The 23,191-nt window shown below is 37.8% G+C and overlaps 1 protein-coding gene across 1 annotated transcript in view; it reads left to right on the top strand.

Moving 5' to 3' along the window:
• Positions 1–1,466: 1,466 nt before the first annotated feature.
• LOC126416806 (xylulose kinase-like) overlaps positions 1,467–23,191 on the top strand; it is a 137,562-nt gene continuing 115,837 nt past the window's right edge. Inside the window, exon 1 of the mRNA XM_050084680.1 lies at positions 1,467–1,816. Within this exon, the coding sequence (XP_049940637.1) occupies positions 1,772–1,816 (45 nt within the window). The 5' untranslated portion in view covers positions 1,467–1,771. The remainder of the gene's footprint in view (positions 1,817–23,191) is intronic.

Genomic DNA, 23,191 nt, shown 5'->3' with positions numbered 1-23,191 from the left:
AGTAAAGGCCATGTGTAAATGTCAGTCAAAGTGTATAACAAATTGCCTTGACGAGCCCCAAACAAGCCAAATAAATTATTTAAGAATAAGTTTCACAGCTACCACAGCTCTTGTTTATCGTTACTAACATTGTTCCGTTCGGACCACTGAACTTACATTATATATTGAGCTATTGTTTCAGACTCCCCTACGCAAAAATTTGCCTGAGCTTATAATATCTGCGTAGATCGATTGTAGCGTGTGGACTTGAATTTTGGGAAATGAGTTGTGGGCAGGCCGAAGAGACTGAAAATGTTTTTATTAGCAATCAGAAATTAATAGGATTCAGGGATAGAATGTTGGTATCCTGGTATCTTTTTGATTTAAAATTGGGAGCTGGAGTTCCAGGTTTGAGCAAAATTCCTCAAATCTGTGGGCACAAAGTGTATAATGAGGACAGGAAACTGCTGCAAATCTCACACGTGAAACGTGAAGACAGCTGTTCGTTCCATTCGGAGTTTCTCACCATGTGCTTGAACACTGAATTGTGAAACGACTAATAAGCGCCAGTGTACTAGTGATTTTGTTGCTGAATTTACTGAAATATACAGGATTTAGTGGTTCTGAAAAGTTAAGAGCAAGGAAATCACAATAAAACGGCAGCAGTTTATGATTACCGTACACTTGAGTTACCCAGTGGCAGGCAACGAAACGGTTAAAAAATGTCGATCCGAACATTTTATCAAAGAGTTCCAATATGTAACCCATCTAGAGCCGGGGACAACCAAGAATGGTTTGGATCTCCATTGTTTTCTGGTCTCTTCAAAAATACTGAGACCCAGCATGAGGACATTTAAGGAAGAAAAGGGAGAGGCAAGAGCAGAGGAAATGGAATGTGAGAAGTTACAGCGTCAGTAGATATTTGTGTATCTCTATGGCCTTTCGTAAATAATTTTTCTGGACATCAGGTTCTTTCTATAATTGGCGAAGTAAATAAATGTGTGCAAACTGCTGTTACTGAAGGTGCCTGCACAGACATCGGCGCATACAGATCGTTGCGTATGTACCGGACTTTTGACCCTGATGGGGCTTTGGGTACACTTCCTAAGTTCCTTCCTATATCACTGGCGGATTTTGTAGCATTACCTGTCGGTGGTAGGCGCTTTTATTTCTGCGTCTTGAAGACTGCGGTCCTGCCTCCTTTTTCATGCCATTGCTTGGTTAAGGTCTTTAGGTAATTTGTGTAGAAGGCTTTGCAAATTGTGCTTCTGTTTTCCATCAAATAACCACTAAAGAAAAATTATACCCGACGAAAATTTTTCTTATCCTAAGTAAAAGCTTCCGAACGAGACTTATAGTAAAGCAATAACATTTAGAACATTTTAGAAACCGCGTGTGGACCGAAGGATAATTCGTATAAGTCGATAAAATATAGGTTAATGATGCCGTTTGTGTGTCATGCTATTAAGTTTGGCAATTTTATTAAATTTTTAAGATAAGTCTGTTTCCTGCGTAAATCTTCAAGCAGAATAGCTCGAGAAATCTTTACTGAAAAAGGTCTTCGCAAGGTTCTTTCAAGAAACAGTTTTGAAGTTCGTCTTTTCAGTTATGCTAATCTGGACATGTGGGTTACATCACTCTGAACTATTGACACTGCATTAATCGCCTGCTTATCACTTTCATTCCGAATCCAGCTCCTGTAATAGTGGGGGAAGTAGTAATAAGTGGCTTAGTTGGTGCACAGCTGACGCCTACACGCACAGTTAGCGGCTGTGTACCAACAACGTCTGACATGGAGAATAACTCGTACCTGGGGATTGATTTAAGCACACAACAGGTGAACATTGGTTTCGAAATGGCTCATGTCTTTGGAAGTGGGTTCCTAATTAATATGCACGGTAAATGATATTTTATTGTGTTCACGGAGGTTTCTCACAACGTTGTTACGCGCACGACAATGTCATTTAATGTGGCATGTCAGACGAAAACACACAATCCCACGCAATTTTTATGGTTACATGACGAGGCTTGTTCGATATCGTGTAGTAAAATTGTAATAGGTTAGGTTGTCTTGGCACTTAATATTGTCCATTTTCGAATAATAAGCTTGTGGTGTTGTCATAGCGATTTCAGTAATATCCCAGTTTGTTTGACAGAGGACAACTGTGGTAGTGTCATCAAAATGCGGTACCTTATATTAAATCATATCTGCATGAATTTGTCATTTTCATCTCGTTTGTGAACGAGTTCTTAGCAGATTTTTATTCACTTAATATGTGAATCCACCGTTTATTGGCAAAAAAAAAAGACATAACACTAATATTACGGTTTCTAAATACATGAATATTACGTATAGGCAATGCACGTCAGTGGACTACCATTATCAGCTTGCAGCCCCACATAAGAAAGCATTTATCAGTAATCCAAGATGCTGGAGAAATGTCCTTAAAGCAGACTATGATAGCTACTCGAGGCTGTTAAGGAATTTAATTTTGTGTATCATCCATGTTGTCATTTGTATGGTGCAGAACTGTGATGTGAGCTATAAATGTAAATAGTTAACATTTCGTGTAAGACTTTGAAATACACAAAAGAGGTGCAGATACAATATGTTATCAACAGAAGCACAAAATGTATCATTGAAAGTATATAGAAACACCTCTGAAGACCAGCTTAAAGAAAAAGCAAGTTACACAACAGAAGAATTTAAGACATACATGATATGTTCCTTTTACCTTTATTACTAATTCTATGTCATTCACCAGCCATTGCCAAACAAACAACATCAAGTTTGGAATAATATATAATACATAAAATGAATGAAATATTGCTGTTGGAACTACAATATTAAAATGGGTACTGTAAAAACAAAAAGAATAAGACAGTCAATACAGTACTAGAACACAGTGCAAGAACTAAGTCAGCATTGTTCCCAGGTCAGGGGCAAGCAGACCGCATCACATTTTAGTGATTATATATTAAAATCGCTACTAAAACTAAGATAACAGACAAGAAGCATTGCCTAACACAAATGTTATAAACAATGATTATAAACAACCATTTGCAGCCCTTAGATGTTTACAGTTCGTGGATCTACATGTGATTGTATCATGTTGACCATTCTAAAATTCCACTTGGAGAGAAAAATTCATTTACAGAATATAGGCCTAGTGGATGTTGGTTGATATCAGTCTAGCTCTACAGGGCTGCTGAGGGAAATCTGTCCAATGTTTTACTTAGGCAAAAGCTTAGAATATCAGTGTTGGCATTAGTTAATGTCTCATAGTTGTGAATTTTTTGTCTCTTGCTGAAGGATCCTTGATTTTCTTTTATATAGACGAGAGAATTGAAAACATATTGGCTAAATATTGTGATTATTCCCATCCGCTTGAAAATGGGTCTACAGTGGTCAAATTTCTTGCTGGAAGATGTTATCCTTACAGCCTTCTCTTGTAGGAGCAATATGTTTTTAATTCCAGTAGAGTGTTCCCACAACATCAATCCATATGTAATGTGGCTGTGGAACATTGCATAATATATTGTGATTAAGTACTGATCTGTTATCAGGAATTTGAGCATCCTGACAAGGTAAATTACTCTTGAGTGCTTAGAACACACACATGCAGTGTGTTTGGTCCACAGCAGCTTATTGTCAGTTGTGATTCCCAGGGGTTTGACATTATCAACATTTACTATGAGTCCACAGTCACTAAGACTGCATATTTCCTGGGCTCTATCTTCATTTAATTTCATTTTGTTTGTTTTGTACCACTTTTTGGCTACTTCAAACAAAAATCAGCATCCTTTAGTGCCTCAGATGAATTTCTACCCTTAGTCATTAATGTTGTATAATCTGCAAAAAAGCAGGGTAGAGCCATCACAACTTAAGTCATTGACAGGCATAAGAAAAGAGCAGAGGGCTAAGTATGGAGCCCTGTGGTACACCCTGTTCACATACCACTTCATGAGACAGTGCTCCTAGTAAGATGACAGAATCTCAAAAATGACACCGTTTATACCATAAGCTTTTAATTTTTCCAGGAGTATCTTACCAGAGGTGCCATCAAATGCCTTGCTTAGATCTTAAAGAATTAAAGCCTTGCAGTTCTTTTCATCAAATGCTTCCATTATCTTTGTTATTACATCAAGCATTGCAGTAAATGTAGATTTCCCTCTTCTAAATCCTTGTTGTCTATCCAGGAAGTGGTTGCTGTCTTTGAAATAACATAGTGGCTGGGTTTTCATTATAATTTCCATCACTTTTGCTATTATAGGAATAACGAAATTGATGTCTAATTGGATGGATTGTTAGGATCACCTTTTATATACAATGACACTGTCTTTGTTTTAAGAAGTCTGAAAAAGCACCGACCTCAAGTGAGTGGTTAATAACAGGAGCCAAAGGTTTAGCAATATCAGATACAGCACATGATTTTCCGTATGAATGTGTGCTAACAGAGTGTTTTTAAAACCTTTCTCGATTTTCACTATATGCTATGGAAGCACTTCCACCTGGCCAAGGTGCAGCTATTGCTATTGCTAATGCTTATATTGTTTGTAATAACAATTTCTTAATCTAGTCCTTCAGCTGCATTATTCCCATCAACATCAGTAAAATATTTGTTAACAATCACCAGGACTGGGGTTGTGGGTCTGTTTCTGTGCTTGTTAAGTTCCCTAATTGCTTTGCAGGGTTTGGGAGCTTCAGAAATGAAGCAGACATTATGTGCCTTCTTGGCTACTTTTACTTCCTTTCTGTAGATTTGTGTAGCTTTCAGATAACAACAATGAAACATATCTTTTGCCCAGGCATATGTTGCTGTTGAACTTGGTCATTTATTTAGCAGCAGAACAACATACTTTGTGTTCCAGCTTGGGGGTGTACTATGCTTTGTCTCTGTGTAAATCTTTTCTGTTTAGTAGTTTATCTATCTAAGGGATTCCTTATGGTTACTGATGGGAAACAGTTCTCTAGATTTATTTTGATGATCTGGAGATGCATTTAAAAAGTCAATAATTCTCTCCACACTCAGTGCTTACATGTTTCATTTATACATCTTGTCACAACTGCATGACTCCCACACTGCTATAAGTAATCTATAAATATGTACCTTCTGATGAAGGTAGATGGTTCAAAACTGGTAATGAGATAATAAAAACTGAAGAACAATGCCAAAGGTGACTGGATGCAGTAATTTTAAGAAACCCTTAAAATATTTAAAAGTGTCAGTTGGTCCCAATCCTATAACTTCAGACTGCCAGTCAATCCTGCAAGCACATTTTTGAAGATCTTTATTCCTTCTTCTGTTATAATTCTTTTACTGATGATCTAGTCAGAATACCACATAATGGCTTTTCTATGAAGATTCCTTTGACTGTTTAGATGGACAACTAACACATCATGATCTTGATCTGCTGTCAATGTGTCCACCACACATACTTTGTAGACGCTGGTGTGTTGTTTCTGATGGCTATCAGAGAGACGTATCATGGTTGTGTTAGCAGCATGTTAAATAGTTACCTTCCTTTGTATTAATAACTCTTGTATATTTCTGAATCTAGTAACTGAGGTATTGATTATCTGTGTTTGACAAGTGAAACACTTGAGTAAAGACTATCACAGTTTGTGCTTATGTTGAGTTTCTTTGGTGTAGACCTACTCCAAAGGAATGAGTTTAACAGTCAGTATTATAGTTTCTTGTAAAATATTCTCTACAGGATTCAGGATTAATTATGTCGGAGATGCATAGGACGACTGCTTTATGTGCTAAATGAAGATTTCCCTTTGGCAGTAAGGGTTATGTACACATCAGGAAAAAATGACAAAAGGCACAACAGGTGTTTTGCTGTAACTTGTCACTTATACATAAGTGCTAACTGTATGGCCAGCCATTTGCCCCTTCTCTTAAAGATATAATTATGCACTCTTTGTGTACATATATTTTGAGCAGTTTTTTCATTATATTATAATATCATTGTGAGATGATCCTTGGATAAATAAATAAGTGTAAAGTAAATCAAACTTAGCAAATAGGTGACCCGGGCCAACTTTGTATGTATATATTTTGTAGCTTGGAATGTAGCTGAAGCATCAACGCTGTCATTATTACGACAGATACATTAATGACATTCCATTGTAATATAAATGTTAAAATGAATGGATTACACACAGCACATTTGATAGAAGTACAAACAGAAAAAGTTGAATGTCTCTGTATTCAGTATAAGCTAAATAATATACAGTTAATATTATCAATAAAAATTGAGTTTGGTATGTTAAGTAATGCAACAATTTATATCTACACACAGAAATAAAAAGTTCAGCAAGCAGCAGGAATGTGTTTATATGCAGTTTAAGGTTGTTTCTCCATAAAAATGTCTCATATACTACAAATGAAATCTTGAACAGAAATAAGTACTTTAATTCATGTATCTGTAAACGAGCTATATCCCCAGTGCACAGTAGTTTACTCCCATCAGGTAGTACCAAGGAAGCCACCAAACATAACAGATTACTGTCATGTGTCACAAGGTGTGACTCCACAAGACTCTGCAGAGAGTATTTTGTATTCAATCCAGGACACTGACGAAGTCTGATGACCAAGAACTTTGCACCACCATCTCACCTTTTCTTGTTCACTAAAATACTGGGGTGTAAATATCTTCAGCCACAGTGATTTGAACTGGGTATCGCTGAGATGAGTACCATGATACTGGCATGTATTAGTGACTGTGCTTACAGAAACAGAAATTGTAATCCTGATATCCTGTACAACTGAAGTTTGTTTAGTGACTGTAATAGACATATTTTTATTCATTTCATATTCCTAAACATAGAGTTACAAATGCTTGTTTTTATGTAAAAATAGAAGTAGTTGAAAATTGGGTTGACTTTTGTCAGAAAACTGGAAGCTACTGGAGGTGGGTGTATCAGAGTATAATACCCTAAATAATGTATCTGAGAAATTGAAAGTACTCAAAGACTAAATCTTTCTGCAGACAAGGCATCTTAGATCAGCCTCCTTACCAAGATTTATGAAATGTTGGCTAAAACTCACAGTTAACTAGAGGCAGTCCAACCTTCTGGCAATTCTGTGACAATCCAAGTTTCAACTTTTAGACATACACTTTGTGGCCAAGAAGACAGATAAAGCTACTGGTATAACTGACAATGTATGAAACACATATAACTTTTTTTTTCTTTTTAAGAAGTTACGTTATTCTCTATATAATCTGGAACAATAGACCTGCATAGGCCATACCACATTGCAAAAAATGCTCTCAGTATTAGATTGTATTAATCAATTGTAGAAGAAAGATCCTCTACAGAAATCAGTGTGAATTCTGCAACTTGTGACCCACGAGACCCAGATGGCAGTAGATAGCAGCACCCAGGTTGGTGCCAAATTCCTTAACTTTTGAAAGCAATTCAGTCAAGTTCTGCACTTTCAGCTAGTGAGCAAAATATAAGCTTAAGTATGGCAGCAAAAGAACTGGCAAATAATAGATTTATTTCGAATAGGGAAAACAAATCAAAGTGCTACGATCAGTGATCAAATCTGAAACAGGCACAACAACTAAAGCCCATCTTATTGCCAAAATCAAGATAGGGGACAAAAGTACTGTAAATGTTGCTCAAATTTCAGAACTGTTCGATAAATTCTATTTGAATGTAAACAGATAAAACATTGATGAGAAAATTACGCAGATACGTAAATTTCTTCAGCACTGAGGAATTTGAAGGTGAACTTTTCAGTGCATTCACCAAAACTACTGCAAAAGATATAGGGAATGCTATACAAATACCAACAAAAGGGTTAAAGGCAGTCACTAAAATAATTGTGCAGCTACTATTCACAATAGTTAAACAGTCCTTTGAAGAAGGTTGTTTTCTAGATGCAATGAAGTAAGCAATAGTGTTATTATTCTGTTGATGAATTTATTGAGTACAGCTTCACAGTCTGAACACAGGGATTGTATTACATGTATTATTTCATGTACATGTGTCGCTGTAACTTAAAAATGTAAAATACAATGTAAACTTTCGCATTTCTCTTAAAAAAGTGAAAAAAGTTTCTTTTGTAAACCTTGACATGTCTCCTGTACATCAAATCAAATGATTTGAAAATTGTACGTAATGAGATGAATAAATCACATATCACATAGATAAACTACTATTCAAAAAAGGGAGAAAAGAACATGTTGGGAACTATTGCCCTCTCTCTCTCCTCCTGCCACAGCCAAAAATTTTGGAAAAGGTTGTGACAATACAAATTCAAAATTTCTTACAAAAGTTTAATTTCAAGATGTCAGTATGGGTTTCAGAAATGCAAAAGCATATTATCTCCTACCAACCAGTTTGTACACAAAATTAGCTCCTCTCTAAACAACTCCCTGCAAGCACAGGAATTTTTTGTGACCAATGAAAGGCCTTTGATAGCGTGAACCACTGTTCGCAACTCTCTAAACTGGAAAAATATAGAATTAGGGCTACTGTATTAGAATGGTTTAAGTCCTTCCAAATGAACTGAAGACAGAGGATTACAACATCAAAGAGAGGAAATTATGCCTCAGAATGGAAAACCGTTTCAAAAGAAGTACACTAAGGTTCGGTTTTAGCATCATTCTGTTTCTGTTTTACATAAATGAGCTACCGCTTAATGCTGAGTGTCACTTTGTTTTATTTGCAGACGACACATGCATAATCATTGAAACTAATAGTACTGACCAAATTCCTTAAACTGTTGTAGGTTCCATACAGACATTTGATATCTAATTTAATTTAAATGGGTTAAAATTAAACATGGAAATACCTCCATTAATGCAGTTTAAAACAAAAGAAGCAAAGTTATATGATATTCAAATCGATCTTAAAAGCCAGGATTTGCAGGAAGCTAACTGTGTGAAATTCCCTAGAATGCAATTAGATAAAAATTTATCATGGAACTAACATATACAGTACCTTGCAAATAAATTAAAGAGCCTAGCATTTGTAATGATGGTACGACAAAATGCTACCAGCATGAAAATAAGGAAAATAGTATATCACAGCTACTTTGATTCAGTAATAAGGTTTGGAATTACATTTTGGGATAGCTTGAACCACATATCTGTAATATTAAAACTTCTGTGGTCTTGCAGTAGCATTCTCGCTTTCCGTGCTTTGGGTCCCGGGTTTGATTCCTGGCAGGGTCAGGGATTTTTTCTGCCTCGTGATGGCTGGGTGTTGTGTGTTCTTTATCATCATTTCATCATCATTGACTCATAAGTCACCGAAGTGGTGTCAACTAAAGAAGACTTGCAATACAGCAGTCGAACTTCCCCGCATGGGGCCTCACAGCCAACAATGCCATACAGTCATTTCATTTTGTTTTTTTTCAAGTAACTATCATTAGAAATATTCACAATGTAAAGCAAAGAAAATCATGTGACCCGCTGTTAAAAAATGTGAGTATATTAAGTGTTCCTTCATTGTACACCTATGAACTGATTATCTTTGTACATAGTACCCCTGGTTCATTTGTAGCAAATTAATTTCAACATGGTCACACCACCAGAAATTGAAATAATTTTACACTGACCACCCACCATTTAGAACTCTATGCTCAACTCTGCAGTATATGGATATGAAAATTTACAGCAAAGGGAAAGGATAAAAATTGCTCACTATCAATTTAGACACATTTAAAAAACCTCGTCAGACTGGTTCGGAATCTTGCTATTCCATTGAAGAGTTCATGGCAAGACAATCTGAAAATTTTAGCATGAGAGAACACTTGCATAGCATTTTATAATACATTTTTTTTAAAGTCATGTTTTGTGTAGCAATTATATATTTAGTACAGGATATTATATTAATGATATTGTAAGGAAAATGGTGAATTAATTGTTGTGTTGTGGCAAGTTTCCTGTACACGAAGATGTGACTTGAAATTGTATGTTATGAGACTATAAACTTCTTTTCAATTCTAACACTGGAAGCTTTGTGATTTGATTTAAGAGTTCTAGCTGTTAACTCGGTATGTTGTTCTTAATGGAGAGATATCATCAGGTGTATATGTAGCTCAGGGAATGTTACAGAACTGTTACTGTTAACAATATATGTAAATGACCAGTTAGATAACATTAGAAACTCTGTCAGGCTGTCTACATGGAAGTAATAGTGGAATGCAGGAAGCTCCACACTGATTGACTCAGTCATTTGTGCATTCATTCAGTGTGTTCCTTGGATTCTCCTAGTACAGAGACTGTTGAGTGATGTAGAATGAATGTAAACATAGGCTTCCCCGGCCATTGCCACAGTCAATAAAATTCTTCTGCATTTGAGGCCGCATTGTCATCTAAAAAATTCCGACATTTCAGTGACGGTTGCAAGGAGCCTTCCTCAGGGTGTATAGACAACTGCTGAATGAGCACTAGTTTGGATACCTATATTGTGTGGAGGAGTGCTGTCATTGGATGTGAGGGTGAGGAGGAAGGGTATTAGGAGTTCATTTTATGGGTCTTTGCATTGCGTGTTGTCATTGGCGGAAATGGGCATTTCCCATTGGAGTTTCCTTTACTGCTTGCCATTGGTGGAAATTGGCGAATAGGAGACTAAGCGGTGACTACAGCGTAGCATTGTTTACTAACTGCCTAGTATCAACTACGCCGCTTCAGCACTCTGTGTACCCTCCACTGCTGTGGCCTACAGTGCGCCTGTTGCTCTGTGAGAGCTGTCATTCTGCAAAGCTGTCACAGCTGGCAGCCAAGACGCTGGAAGTCGGTACCCGTCTTCTCTCTTCATATTGTTGGGTCGCTTGGCTATTTCTATAGCCTCTCTAATCTTCCTCCTCAAACTGTACGGCTGTTTCACCAGTACGCGAGCCTCTCGAAATTCGATCTTCATCCTGCACTGTTTCTGACGTTCTGCCACCGCTGATTTGTTAACTGAACAGGAGAGATATATCTGCCTCAAACAATACAACAAATCAGTGGTGACAGAACATCAGGAACAGTGCAGGATGATGATAGAATTTCTAGAGGACCGTGTACTGGCGAGACAGCTGTTTAGTTTGACGAGGAAGATTAGAGAGGCTATAGAAATAGCCAAGTGACCCAACAATATGAATAGAGAAAATGGGTAACGACTTGCAGCGTCTTGGCTCCCAGCAGTGACAGCTTTGCGGAAGGACAGTTCTTGCAGAGCAATAGACATGTGGTAGCTACAGTGGTGGAGGGTACACAGAGCGCAGACGCAGACTAGTCGATACTAGGCAGTTAGTAAACAACGCTAGACTGTAGTTGCCACATAGTCTCCTATTTGCCGATTTCTAACAATGGCAAGCAGTAAAGGAAACTCCAATGGAAAACACCCATTTCCGCCAATGACAACACGCAATGCAAAGACCAATAAAATGAACTCCAAATTCCCTTCCTCCTCACCCTCACATCCAATGACAGCATTCCTCCACAAGTATCCAAACTAGTGCTCACTCAGCAGTTGGCAACACACCCTGAGGAAGGTGCCTAGCAACGGTCGCTGAAACATTGGAACTTTACAGAGTTTAGGTGGGAGCTGGTTGAATACCTTTCCCTCATATTACATAACTTCGCTCTCAGCCCCAGACGAGGAAGCAAGATCTACATGAAAATTATTTTGTTCAGATTCAGTGTTAGTCATTCAGCATTAGTACATACAATAGACTTCATCAGAACACTTAACATATTACAATTACATTGTTATGATCATATTGGGCATGTCTTAAAATTCTTCTAATGAATAATATGGGTTAGCTAACAAGGAGCTCTGCAACTTTATGTTAAATGGTTTGCTTGGGGCATACTTTGGTTATTTGTTATAAATTTTTGAGCCATTGTAACTCCTTCTCACATGAAAGGTAAGTTGTAATTTGGCTGAGATGTAATGAGTCATGAGAGGAGTTATTATTTCACCCTGATCCCAGTTGTTGTTTCTTTCAGAGTTGTTTCTTTCAGAGTCAAAAAGTAACCTGCTTTTATTATTATTATTATTTATTTAATTACTGCTTTGATTTTATTATTATTACTGATTAAAGGAATTAGTTCTTTAGTATTCAGTCTCTCTGCTTTGATTTTATTATTATTACTGATTCATGAAATTAGTTCTTTAGTATTCAGTCTCTCTAAGAAAAGAGCTTAGGTCTTTGAAATGAATAAAAAACCAAACAGATCTCACTAGACAATGTTTTCTGCTTCCTTCTTGAATGAAACCGGATCTGTTGTTACTTTCTGGGTTGGTAGCGACATGTCCCCAAGGATTATTCGGTACATCTTCCTGTCTGTTATTCATAGATGATGATTGACACATTTTCAACTCATCTGACATGTGTGAAAAGTTCCTTTTCACTGTGTTAAGCTCTTCCAAAAATTTGTTTTGCATTACTTTCATTCCTTCAGTTACTATTCTTTCAATCTGAGGGATGTTGATTGTACCAGAATTTATTCCTTCCTCTACTTTCCTCTCAACTAAAGTGCTTATTGAAACTTCTTTGTCTTGTATCCATTGTTCTAATTTTTATTCATAAGCAGCATGTTTCTTGTTGATATTGTGTGCAATGAATTTCTCACACCCTGAAGCAATTTCAGTTACTACTGTTGACAAATTATATAATTTTTCATCTACTGATTGTTGTTTCTCAGTGACATCATTCATTTCTTTTCTCATCTGTTGTATATCTTCCTTCACAGGTAGTTGTTCTTGCTTCTGATTCACTTCAGCAACAGTTTTGTACAAGTCTAGAACTTACTTGGTAATTGTTTCATTCTTTATAGATAAAATTGCAGTTTTATTAGCTTCTTACAAATCCTTTATTTGTATCAATACTTCTTTAAGTTCTTTTCTTTATTTTCTTCCATGTTCTTCATACCTCGCACCATTAATTTTTGAAAATCTATTAGCATTCAGGCAATAGTATCTTCTACTACCCTCATTGGTACATTTTCTGTTTTGCATGAAGAGCCCACTTCTCTTGTAAATCTGTCCACAAAGGACATTTCTGACTGATCCAATGATGCAGGTCTTGCATCACCATGTTCAACTACCACATTCTGAGTCGATTCCATCTCAAAATTGTCTAAATCCTTTTGCTGCTCCATTTTGTATTTGGTACGGGTTTTAACCATTACACATGCACACAAAAATTAAAAAAGACACACCCTATATTTGCACAAAAGCACTAGACACCTTAGGTGAACTTTAGACACATGCAATGCAATAATCTGTAACGCCCAAGTTATTCACTTTGAAAATATGTTCATAGAAAGTCACTATACATCTCAAATAAATAAATACTATTCTACTTAAAACTACTAGGAAATTATTATCCTCAACCAATGAAAATCTACAGTTCTACTAATTCTGTCAGTTTGAGATTGTTATGATAAGGCACAGAAAGAGCATTGCCAAAGTCTTTTCTTGATCTTGCCTTTCAATGAGAAATGATGCTGGCAGTGCTCCACATTCATAGGATATCACCTCTCTCCAACAGGAAGTATTGGTTGTGGGAGGACATGAAACAAATCACACATTCATTAGTCTATTATAATAGTAATGCATATGCAAATGACAAAAACTTAACCTAAGATGCACATATTAATACTTTTTCGTTGAAACTGATTAGGTTTCAAATTTATCTTTGTCATGATTACTTGTTGTCACTCAGAAAAATAAAGTTACCACAAGTCAAAATTCAGTAGATATTCAATTCTCATACCACTTCTAGACATCCTGTCACATAGGGTGCCATTGTAACTCCCTCTCACGTGAAAGGTAAATTGTTGTAATTTTACTGGGATGTAATGATCAATGAGAGGAGTCATTATTTCACCCTGAACCCAGTTATTGTGTGGAGATCTGTGTTGGAAACTTCCTTTCAGAGACAAAAATAGCCTCAATGAACTGCTTTTATTATTATTATTATTCAATTAATTACTGCTTTGATTTAATTATTATTACTGATTCAAGAAATTAGTTCTTTATTATTCATTCTCTCTAAGAAAAGAGTTAAGATCTTTGAAATGAATAAAAAACCAAACAGATCCCACTAGACGATGTTTATGCTCAGGCGATTGTGCATGGTAGACTAGAGGTCTGCTGCTGCATACTGACTGTAAGCTGTACTCAATGCCAGTTGTCAAACTGTGTGCTAAATCTGGAGGAATCTTAGTCTATGTTAACTACGGTCCAATTCTCCTTTCCATGGAAGCCTGTCTGTCGAAGTGGATTTGTTTAAGAGTCTTTAAATTAATGACCATATAGGGTTTGCAGGTTCGAGCTTCCACAGTCCAAAGATATGTCTCGTAGGCATGCACAAATATTTGAAAATGTGAAACCATAAGATGGAGAATAATTTATGCAATACACAACTTGTTTATGCTACCAAGATGGCAGTTTTGCAACAGAGCCTTCTCTATTAAACCATAATACATTCATCCATACTCATTAAGATCAGCAGCTAGACTATATCTTTTCACAATAGTTAATACTGAACCAAAGCTCTCTTAGCTCAAGGAATAGAGAGAGGTCAGCGATAATGCCGCTTTCTCGCAGTCAGTTGCACCAGAGTACGCTTCATATAATATCTTGTTCCGCCATGTATCTTTTGCTCTTGTATGACACGAACCACAATACCATGTGCATATTGCTGTCACTAGTTTTTGTTAATCTGTATCTAGATAAGATCAGAGAAGTACAGGTTCTTGTATTATTATCATGTGTCTGATTTGTTATAACTAAATTAGGTAATTCAGCAAGTATGTGATTAAAACTGTCAAGAATATACAAATTAACTACTGTTAAAATCTTATATTTGATGAACAAATGTTTACAATGTGCTCTGTTATATACATTGACAATTACTCTGCCATTTCCTAATTCACAAAAATTTCATATACTTTTTTGTATCTTGTATTCCAATTGTATGGATCACAGTTCAGCTGAAACAAGTTATTACTGTCAACAACAACAACAACAACAACAACCATTCAGGTGTAAATATAGTGGGAACTGAATGTAAAAGTTCCAGGATAATTAAAACTACTGCTGCAAGAAGTGCAGTTATCTGTTTTATACAGAACTCTTGCTGCATGCTTCTCCCGAATAAATACTGTATTTACTTAGATTCACTGCCCCCAGAAAATAATTCTGTAAGACAACAGTGAATGAAAATATGCAAAATAAACCAACTTTTTGTCTTTAAATGAATATGAGCATCAATCCTCAGTGCAGAATATGACTTGACCACAGACATAAGCAAATTAAAATATTTTATATAAACAAGCAGAAAGACTCAATATTGACAGTTTTGTGAAGTACTTTTGAATACATTTTCTGAAAACTGTCTGAGCAGCTAGTTTGGCAGCCCACAAACCATGGAAGTATCTTAGACCTTGTAGCTACAAACACGCTAGATCTTATCGAGGGCATCAGTATAGAGATGGGGATTAGTGATCATGATGGTGTCATACTGACTATGGCTACAAAAGTTAATAAATCAGTCAAGAAGGCTAGAAAGGTGCTTCTGGTACAAAGAGCAGATAAGCAGTAGTTAGCATCTCACTTAGACAATGGACTGACATCATTTAGTCCTTCTATGATGGATATACAGGAACTATGGACAAAGTTTACACAGATTGTAAATTGTGTTCTGTACAAATGTGTATCTAATAATTGGATTAAGGACTGAAGAGACCCACTGCAGTTTAACAATGAAATCCAGAAAATGCTACAGATGCAAAGGCTGTTGCAGTATTGGTTCAAAAGGGAATATGCAAATGGCGACAGGCAAAGGTTAGTAGAGATTTGAGTATCAGTGAAAAGATCAATGCAAGAAGCATATAACAACTACCACTGTCATACCTTAACAAAAGATCTGACCAAGAACCTGAGAAAATTCTGGTCCTATGTAAAATCGCTAAGTGGGTCTAAGGCATGTCTCCGGTCCCTTGTTCACCAACCTGGTGTGACAATAAAAGATAGGAAAACACAAGCCGAAGTTTTAAATTTTGCTTTTAAGAAATCTTTCATGCACAAGAATTGTACAAACATACCATCATTTGACTATTGCACAGAGTTCCATATGGATGACATAGTAATAAGAATTCCTGGTGCAGAGAAACAACAGAAAAAGTCATAAACAAATAAATCCAGGAAGGAATCCCAATTCGGTTTTACAAAAAGTACTGTACGGCATTGGCCCCCTACTTAGCATACATTTATATTTATCATGAATCTCTTGCCCAGTGCAAAGTCCCAGAAAGCATCACTCATACAAAACTCAGCTTGCTCTTTTATCACATAATCCTGTGAACTATGGGATGAAGGCCAACATACAGAGTCCATATTTCCAGTTTTACGAAAAGTGTTTGACATGGTGCTCCACTGCAGAAGCGTATGAGCACATGGTACAGGTTCCCAGATATGATGTTGCAGTGCATTTGTTATTGTCAATTGTGATGCAAAGTTCCTTCGGGCATGCGTGGAGGCAGTGGAATGACGACAATGCAAATTTGTGCTGGACTGGGACTCGGAACCAGATTTTCCGCTTTCGAGCGGTCGTCTTACCATTTGGCTACCCGAGCATGACTCATGGTCAGATCCAAACTTCCATGGTTGATGAAATGTGGAAGTTTTGGTCTGGCCGTGAGTCATGCTTGTGGACAGCCAAATGGTAAGGCGGCTGCTCACAATAAGCGGGAAGTCTGGGTTCGAGTCCCAGTCTGACACAATTTTGCATTGTTGTCATCCCATTACGATGTAGCTGATGGTTATCCATATTCACAACTGCAAATACATTAAATGTGGTTTCCAGACATGTGACTTGAAAACTTCTTAAGCAATAGAACCCAGAATGCTGTCCTTGACAGCAAGTGTTCATTTTGTGTAAGGACCACAAAGATAACATATGAGAAATTAGGGTTCATGGGGGGGCACATAGACAGTCATTTTCCCCTTGATCTATTTGTGAGCGCAACAGTAAAGAAAATTTCTAGTCGTGGTATAGGGTACCCTCCATCATGCACCTTACAGTGGCTTGCCGAGTATGAATATGATGTAGATAGTTCAATTACACTGTTAACAGTTAGCCACTGAAAAGTAGTTCACCCATGGATTAGGTGGTTTACAGTACCCTTATTCAGCTGATCTTGAATGTTGCTTGTTAGTCTGTGACCTTTACAAAGTACAATTAATAGAGAGGATCCATAGAGGAGCAGCATGTTTTATCTACATCTCCTCCTATACTCCACAAACCACTGTGAGGTGAATGGCAGAAACAATTTCCCATTGTATCAGTTATTAGGATTTCTTCCTGTTCCATTCATTGGGAAATAACAATTGTGTGAATGCCTTTGTGTGTGAAGTAGCTATTCTAATTGTTGTATTCTTTTAGCTGCTTTTATGTCATCTTGTTGTCCCTGTAGAGCTGTACCATGGGCAGAAGGAGAGGATGTGGGTTGGTGTCCGGTATCCTCATTCTATAACACAACTGCACGCAATTAATAACTGAGTTCTTTATTCATAAACAAAGAGCTATTTAACTCAAAATGTTTCCGTATGCTGCGGTACAAGCTCTCTTCTGTATACTCCACGTAGCCTCAATGTTGTTGAAGTAGAAGTCTGCTATGTTCACTATAAGGTTACTATGTGCTGTCTGTCTCTGTGCTAAAGGCTAAGTCTATGACTCCACCTCAGTGACATGCCGGAACTACAAGGCAAACAGACTTCAACTAACTGGCTAAACTAGCCCTCTGGCCCGCAGCGGCGATCCTAAATACTGACAGCTGAGAGGGCGTTTGTGGCACGTTTCCAGTGAGTCTTGTCATTGGCCTTGATCGGTCTCTCATAACCTCTGTGCTGCATGGTGTGCTGTCGCCAGCATATACCAGCGCGTTCCTCCCCCCAAAATGCCACACCGATGTCATATAGTGAGGCTGTGAATGTCAACTGGGAGGGAGGCGGGATGCTGGGTGTGGTGATGGCTGGGAACCGTGACTGTGGAGAACGGCAGCCTCCCAACCGTACCCCACCGTCTGGCTTGTGAGGCAAGAGATACGTCATCTGGAAAACTGCTGCAAGGGTACGCGTCCAGACCTGAAGGCGTGTGCTGGGGTGATGACGGTGATGGGGACGGCGATGGTGGGTCCGAGTCCATGGGGTTGACAAGCGGGGATGTTCTGGGGTGCCCTGGTGGCACCAGCAGGTGGCTGCAAAGTCTGAGCAGTCCAGTGAAGGCATAAATCTGGTGGAAGAAAAGCAACAGAATCACAGGGCAATTAATGTGCGCGAATTTGGTTCTGGTGGCTGCGCTGCAAACCATCAGTGCCTGCAATCAAATACATAAAAGAACCAATGTGTTCCTGGATCATGCCTCTTTCCCAGCACCCACAGTTGCCACAAACCCTGAAAAGAACAAGATCGGATGGCACAAAGCAATATTTGTGGACCACTGGCGACACTGGGTGCTGCAGTGGATGTAGCAAGTGTAGCAGCGCCCAGTGGCAGCAGCCATGCAGGAGTTCCACAGGTGATGGTCCATCTCATGGGTGGGAGTGACATGAGATGAGAAAGAGTTGCTGTGCCTGTTCCCGTGTGTAGGTGGTGCGAAGCATGGCCATCCAGTGCTTGAAAGTGTGAAAGTGTTGGACTGCAGGTGAAGTGGAGCACTTGTTAGGTGACAAATACCATTGCGTTCACAAAACTTTTCAAAGTCAAGTGAAGTGAACTGTGGTCTGTTGTCTGATCCAAGTACTTCTGGCAAACCTTCTATGAAAAATATTGAGGACAACACTTGAATGCTGCTACATGATGTGGTAGAGTTCATAGGCACTGCAAATATGAACTTGCTAAAAGAGTCTACCACTGTGAGCCAACGACTGTTCCAAAATGGTCCTGCAAAGTCTATGTGCACTCGTTGCCATGGTGATTGAGTCTTAGACCAAGCTGCAAATGTCTGTGTGGGAGTAGGTTGGTTCTCCATGTATGCATCACACTGTGCCACCATCTGTTCAGTGTGGGTGTCCGTGCCCTGCCAAGTGCAGTGCTGGCACGTTAACTATTTAGTGTGAACAATTCCCCAATGTCCTTAATGGAACAATCCCAGCACATCCTTTTGCAACACTTTTGGAATAAGGACATGGAATTGTCCATTGTCATTTTCAGCTAGAATCACACTTTGTTGAACTAAAAGACTATGCTGATGCGCAAAATGTTGGTGCACATCTGAGATCTGGATACTGTTCAATGAACAAGGCTATGACGTGTGAATATAATGAAACAAAATCTTGATGTTGACATCTGCTTCCACGGCCTGTGCTATTTTTCTGTAGTTCAAGGAAAAAGATTCCAGTAATTTAGAGTCCTGTGTATCAATATGACAACAAGATGCAGCAGATGCATCAAAATCAGAGTCTGGGCCAATCAGATGGCAAGATAGGGCATCTGCATTGCCATGCTTTGCCGTAAATCTGTACACAATTTTCTACTGATACTGTGAAAGCAACAAAGCCCTGGGGTATGGGAAGGGGAAGCTGGCAAAGCTTATAGGTGACAGCATAGTGTGTGGTGGTGGGATCACTCATCGAAAAATTTCTGTAGTAGTTGGTATTAGAGCTGCACCTTTTTTAAATTGAAGTCAGCCGACAGGTATACCTGCTTAAAGGAAGTCCCTCTAACTAAGGGCTCACCTTTAGAGGACGTCATGTTTCCAAGTAGAGAAGGAGATGTTGACTCTGAAATTATTGGTGTATCAGAGCACCACTTAAATAATTTGACAATTCACAGGCTTCCTTTACCAGGATACAAATTAGCTGTCTGTTTTTCAAGGAGTTCCTTGCAGGGTGGGGGAGTGGCTACATATGTAAAAAACAGTGGTCCATTTGAGTCCATAGATGTATCACGGCGCTGCACTGAACAGATATTTGAATGTTGTGCAAGGGGAGGTGAATTTAGTGAAACTAAACTTCTAATTGTTGTTGTTTATAGGTCCCCTAACTCTGACTTCAGAGCATTTCTGCTCAAGCTAGAGAGGGTTCTTGATCTACTTTGTAGGAAGTACCAGAAATTAATTATATGTGGTAACTTCAATACAAATTTTGTATATGATGGTGCAAGAAAAAGGATGTTGGTAGATCTTATAAATTCATATGATCTGATGCAGACTGCGTTTCTTCCTACAAGGATGCAGGGGAACAGTAGCACAGCCATAGACAATATTTTTATTTGTTCTTCATTAGTAGATGGGTATTCTGTTAGTAAAAGAGTAAATGGCCTTTCAGACCGTGATGCACAAATTTTAACACTAAAAGACTTTTGTACTCAAACAAATATCACACATAATTACTAACTGTGTAGGAAAGTTAATCCAACAGCAACAGTGAGTTTTTTAAACCTTTTCAAGAAACAAGAGTGGCAGGATGTTTATAGTACCAATAACATAGATGATAAATTTAATACTTTCCTTAACACATTTCTCATGCTCTTTGAGAGTTGCTTTCCATTAGAATGTTCTAAACGGGTTACTAGCAGTAATAGGCAACCCAGGTGGCTGACTATTGGGATAAGGATATCATGTAGAACAAAGCGGGAATTATATCAAAATGTTAGAAGTAGTCACAATCAAGCTACAGTAGCCCATTACAAACATTATTGTAAGGTGCTTAAAAATGTTATTAGGAAGGCAAAGAGTATGTGGTATGCAAATAGAATTGCTAATTCACAGGATAAAATTAAAACCATGTGGTCAGTTGTGAAGGAAGTGTCTGGTCAGCAGCACAAGGTCAACGATATAAATTCAGTCCATAGTAAAAATATTTCTGTTAGTGATAAATCAGATATATGTACAGTATTTAACAATCATTTTCTGAGCATTGCTGGTGAATTAAATAAAAATTTGGTTTCTACAGGGAATCCTATAACTTTCTTGGCAAATACTTTTCCGAGATTGATATCTGAAATATTCCTCTGCGATACAGACAACGAGGAGATTAAGTCAATAATTAAATCATTGAAGACTAGGGACTCTCATGGATATGATGGAGGGCCTAGCAGAATATTAAAGTACTGTGCTGTGCACGTAAGCCCTGTGTTTAACCACATTTGTAATTTTTTCTTTAGGAATCATCAGTTTCCTGAATGATTAAACCACTCAGTAGTAAAGCCACATTATAAAAAGGGAGAAAGTGATAATGTAGACAATTTTAGACTTATTTTTATGCCGTCAGTGTTTGCTAAAGTTATTGGAAAGGCTGCGTATGTTAGGATAAGTGATCATTTTATACTACACGATTTGCTATCAGATGTACAGTTCGGCTTTAGAAGTTATTTAAGAACTGAAAATGCTATATTCTCTTTTCTTTGTGAGGTACTAGATGGGTTAAACAAAAGTTTTTGAACACTAGGCATATTTTTTGTTTTTACTAAGGCATTTGATTGTGTTGATCACAAAATATTACTCCAGAAGTTGGACCATTATGGAATACGAGGAGTAGCTCACAATTGGTTCACCTCTTACTTTAGCAACAGACAGCAAAAGATCATTATTCATAGTGTTGAGAATGGCTGTGATGTGGGTCTGAGTGGGGTACAGTCAAGTGGGGGGCATCCCAGGGATCAGTGTCCAGTTCCTTATTAATATAAATGATATGCCCTCTAGTATTACGGGTAATTCTAATATATTTCTGATGACACTAGCTTGGTAGTAAAGGATGTCATGTGTAACATTGGCCTAGTTTCAAATAGTGCAGTTCATGATCCAAGTTCATGGCTTGTAGAAAATAAACTAACGCTAAATCACAGTAAGACTCAGTTTTTACAATTTCTAACACACAATTCAACAAAACCTGACATTTTAATTTCACAGAATGGGCATATGATTAGTGAAACTGAACAGTTCAAATTTCTAGGTGTTCAGATAGATAGTAAACTGTCATGGAAAGCTGACGTTCAGGATCTTGTTCAAAGACTTAATGCTACCATTTTTACTATACGAACGGTATTTTAAGTGAGTGGTTGTTCAACACGAAATTTAGTCGACTTCGCTTATGTTGCATGGTATTATATTGTGGAGTAACTCTTCCCTCTCTAAAAGGATATTTTTGGGTCAGAACCAGGCGATTCGGGCAATTAGTGACGTAAGATCACGAACCTCTTGTTGACCCCCGTTCACGAGTCTGGGTATTTTGACATTGGCCCCTCAGTATATATATGCCTTACTGTCATTTCTTGTTAACAATATTAGCTTATTCCAAAGAATAATCAGCTTTCACCCAGTTAATACTCGGCAGAAATCTACCCTGCATTTGGATCGGACTTCCTTAACCCTTGTGCAGAAAGGTATGCAGTATACTGCTGCATCAATTTTCAGTAAGCTATCGCTTGAATTAAAAAATCTAAGCAGTTATCCACACGCTTTCAAATCAAAACTGAAGAGTTTCCTCGTGGGTCACTCCTTCTATTCTATCGAGGAATTCCTTGAAAAATTAAGCTGATTCGTATTGTATTGTTGATTGCGTTTACCTAAACTTATGATTGACTTTTTTGGGTTCGTAAACATTTTATTTTTATCTGTTACTACTTTTATGTTATAATTTCATGTACTGACATGTTCCATGACCTTGGAAATTGGCTCCTCAGTTTGGTCCTACAGAACTTGACGTTTAAATAAATAAATATATAAAGCATTGCAATTTTTGAGCAGTGCATGTAGGGAATGGCTTTCATGGATGAAACAAGGACTGCAAAGGCTTGTGATCTGTCGCTAAATAGAATTTGCGACCATACAAATAGTGATGGAATTTTGTCACATCATACACAATAGCAAGAGCTTCTTTTTCAATTTGAGAGTAATTGTTCTGAGTTTGAGTTAAGAACTTTGAGATATAAGCAATAGGTCTATCTTGTGCAACAATTCCGTAGGAAGAAGTGTCGACTTGCAAAACTATTGGCTCGGCAGGATCAAAATGCACTAAGCATCTGTCACTAAGCAACGCATTTTTGAGTTTCTGAAGTACATCTTGACAATCTTTAGACCACCAAAATTGTACATTTTTGCAATGCAAGTGATGCAATAGAGCTGTGATCTGAGTGGTATTCGGTATGAAACGATTGTAGTACATCATCTTGCCTAGTACTGACTACAGTCCAGATACATTGCAAGGAACAGGCAGGTCATGGATTGCAAGCAAATCAGACTGAAGG

This window comes from Schistocerca serialis, chromosome 8 (assembly GCF_023864345.2).
Source record: "Schistocerca serialis cubense isolate TAMUIC-IGC-003099 chromosome 8, iqSchSeri2.2, whole genome shotgun sequence".
In the NCBI taxonomy this organism is placed as follows: domain Eukaryota; kingdom Metazoa; phylum Arthropoda; class Insecta; order Orthoptera; family Acrididae; genus Schistocerca; species Schistocerca serialis.
Note: the sequence above shows the minus strand (reverse complement) of the source record. Positions and strands in the feature narration are given on the sequence as shown.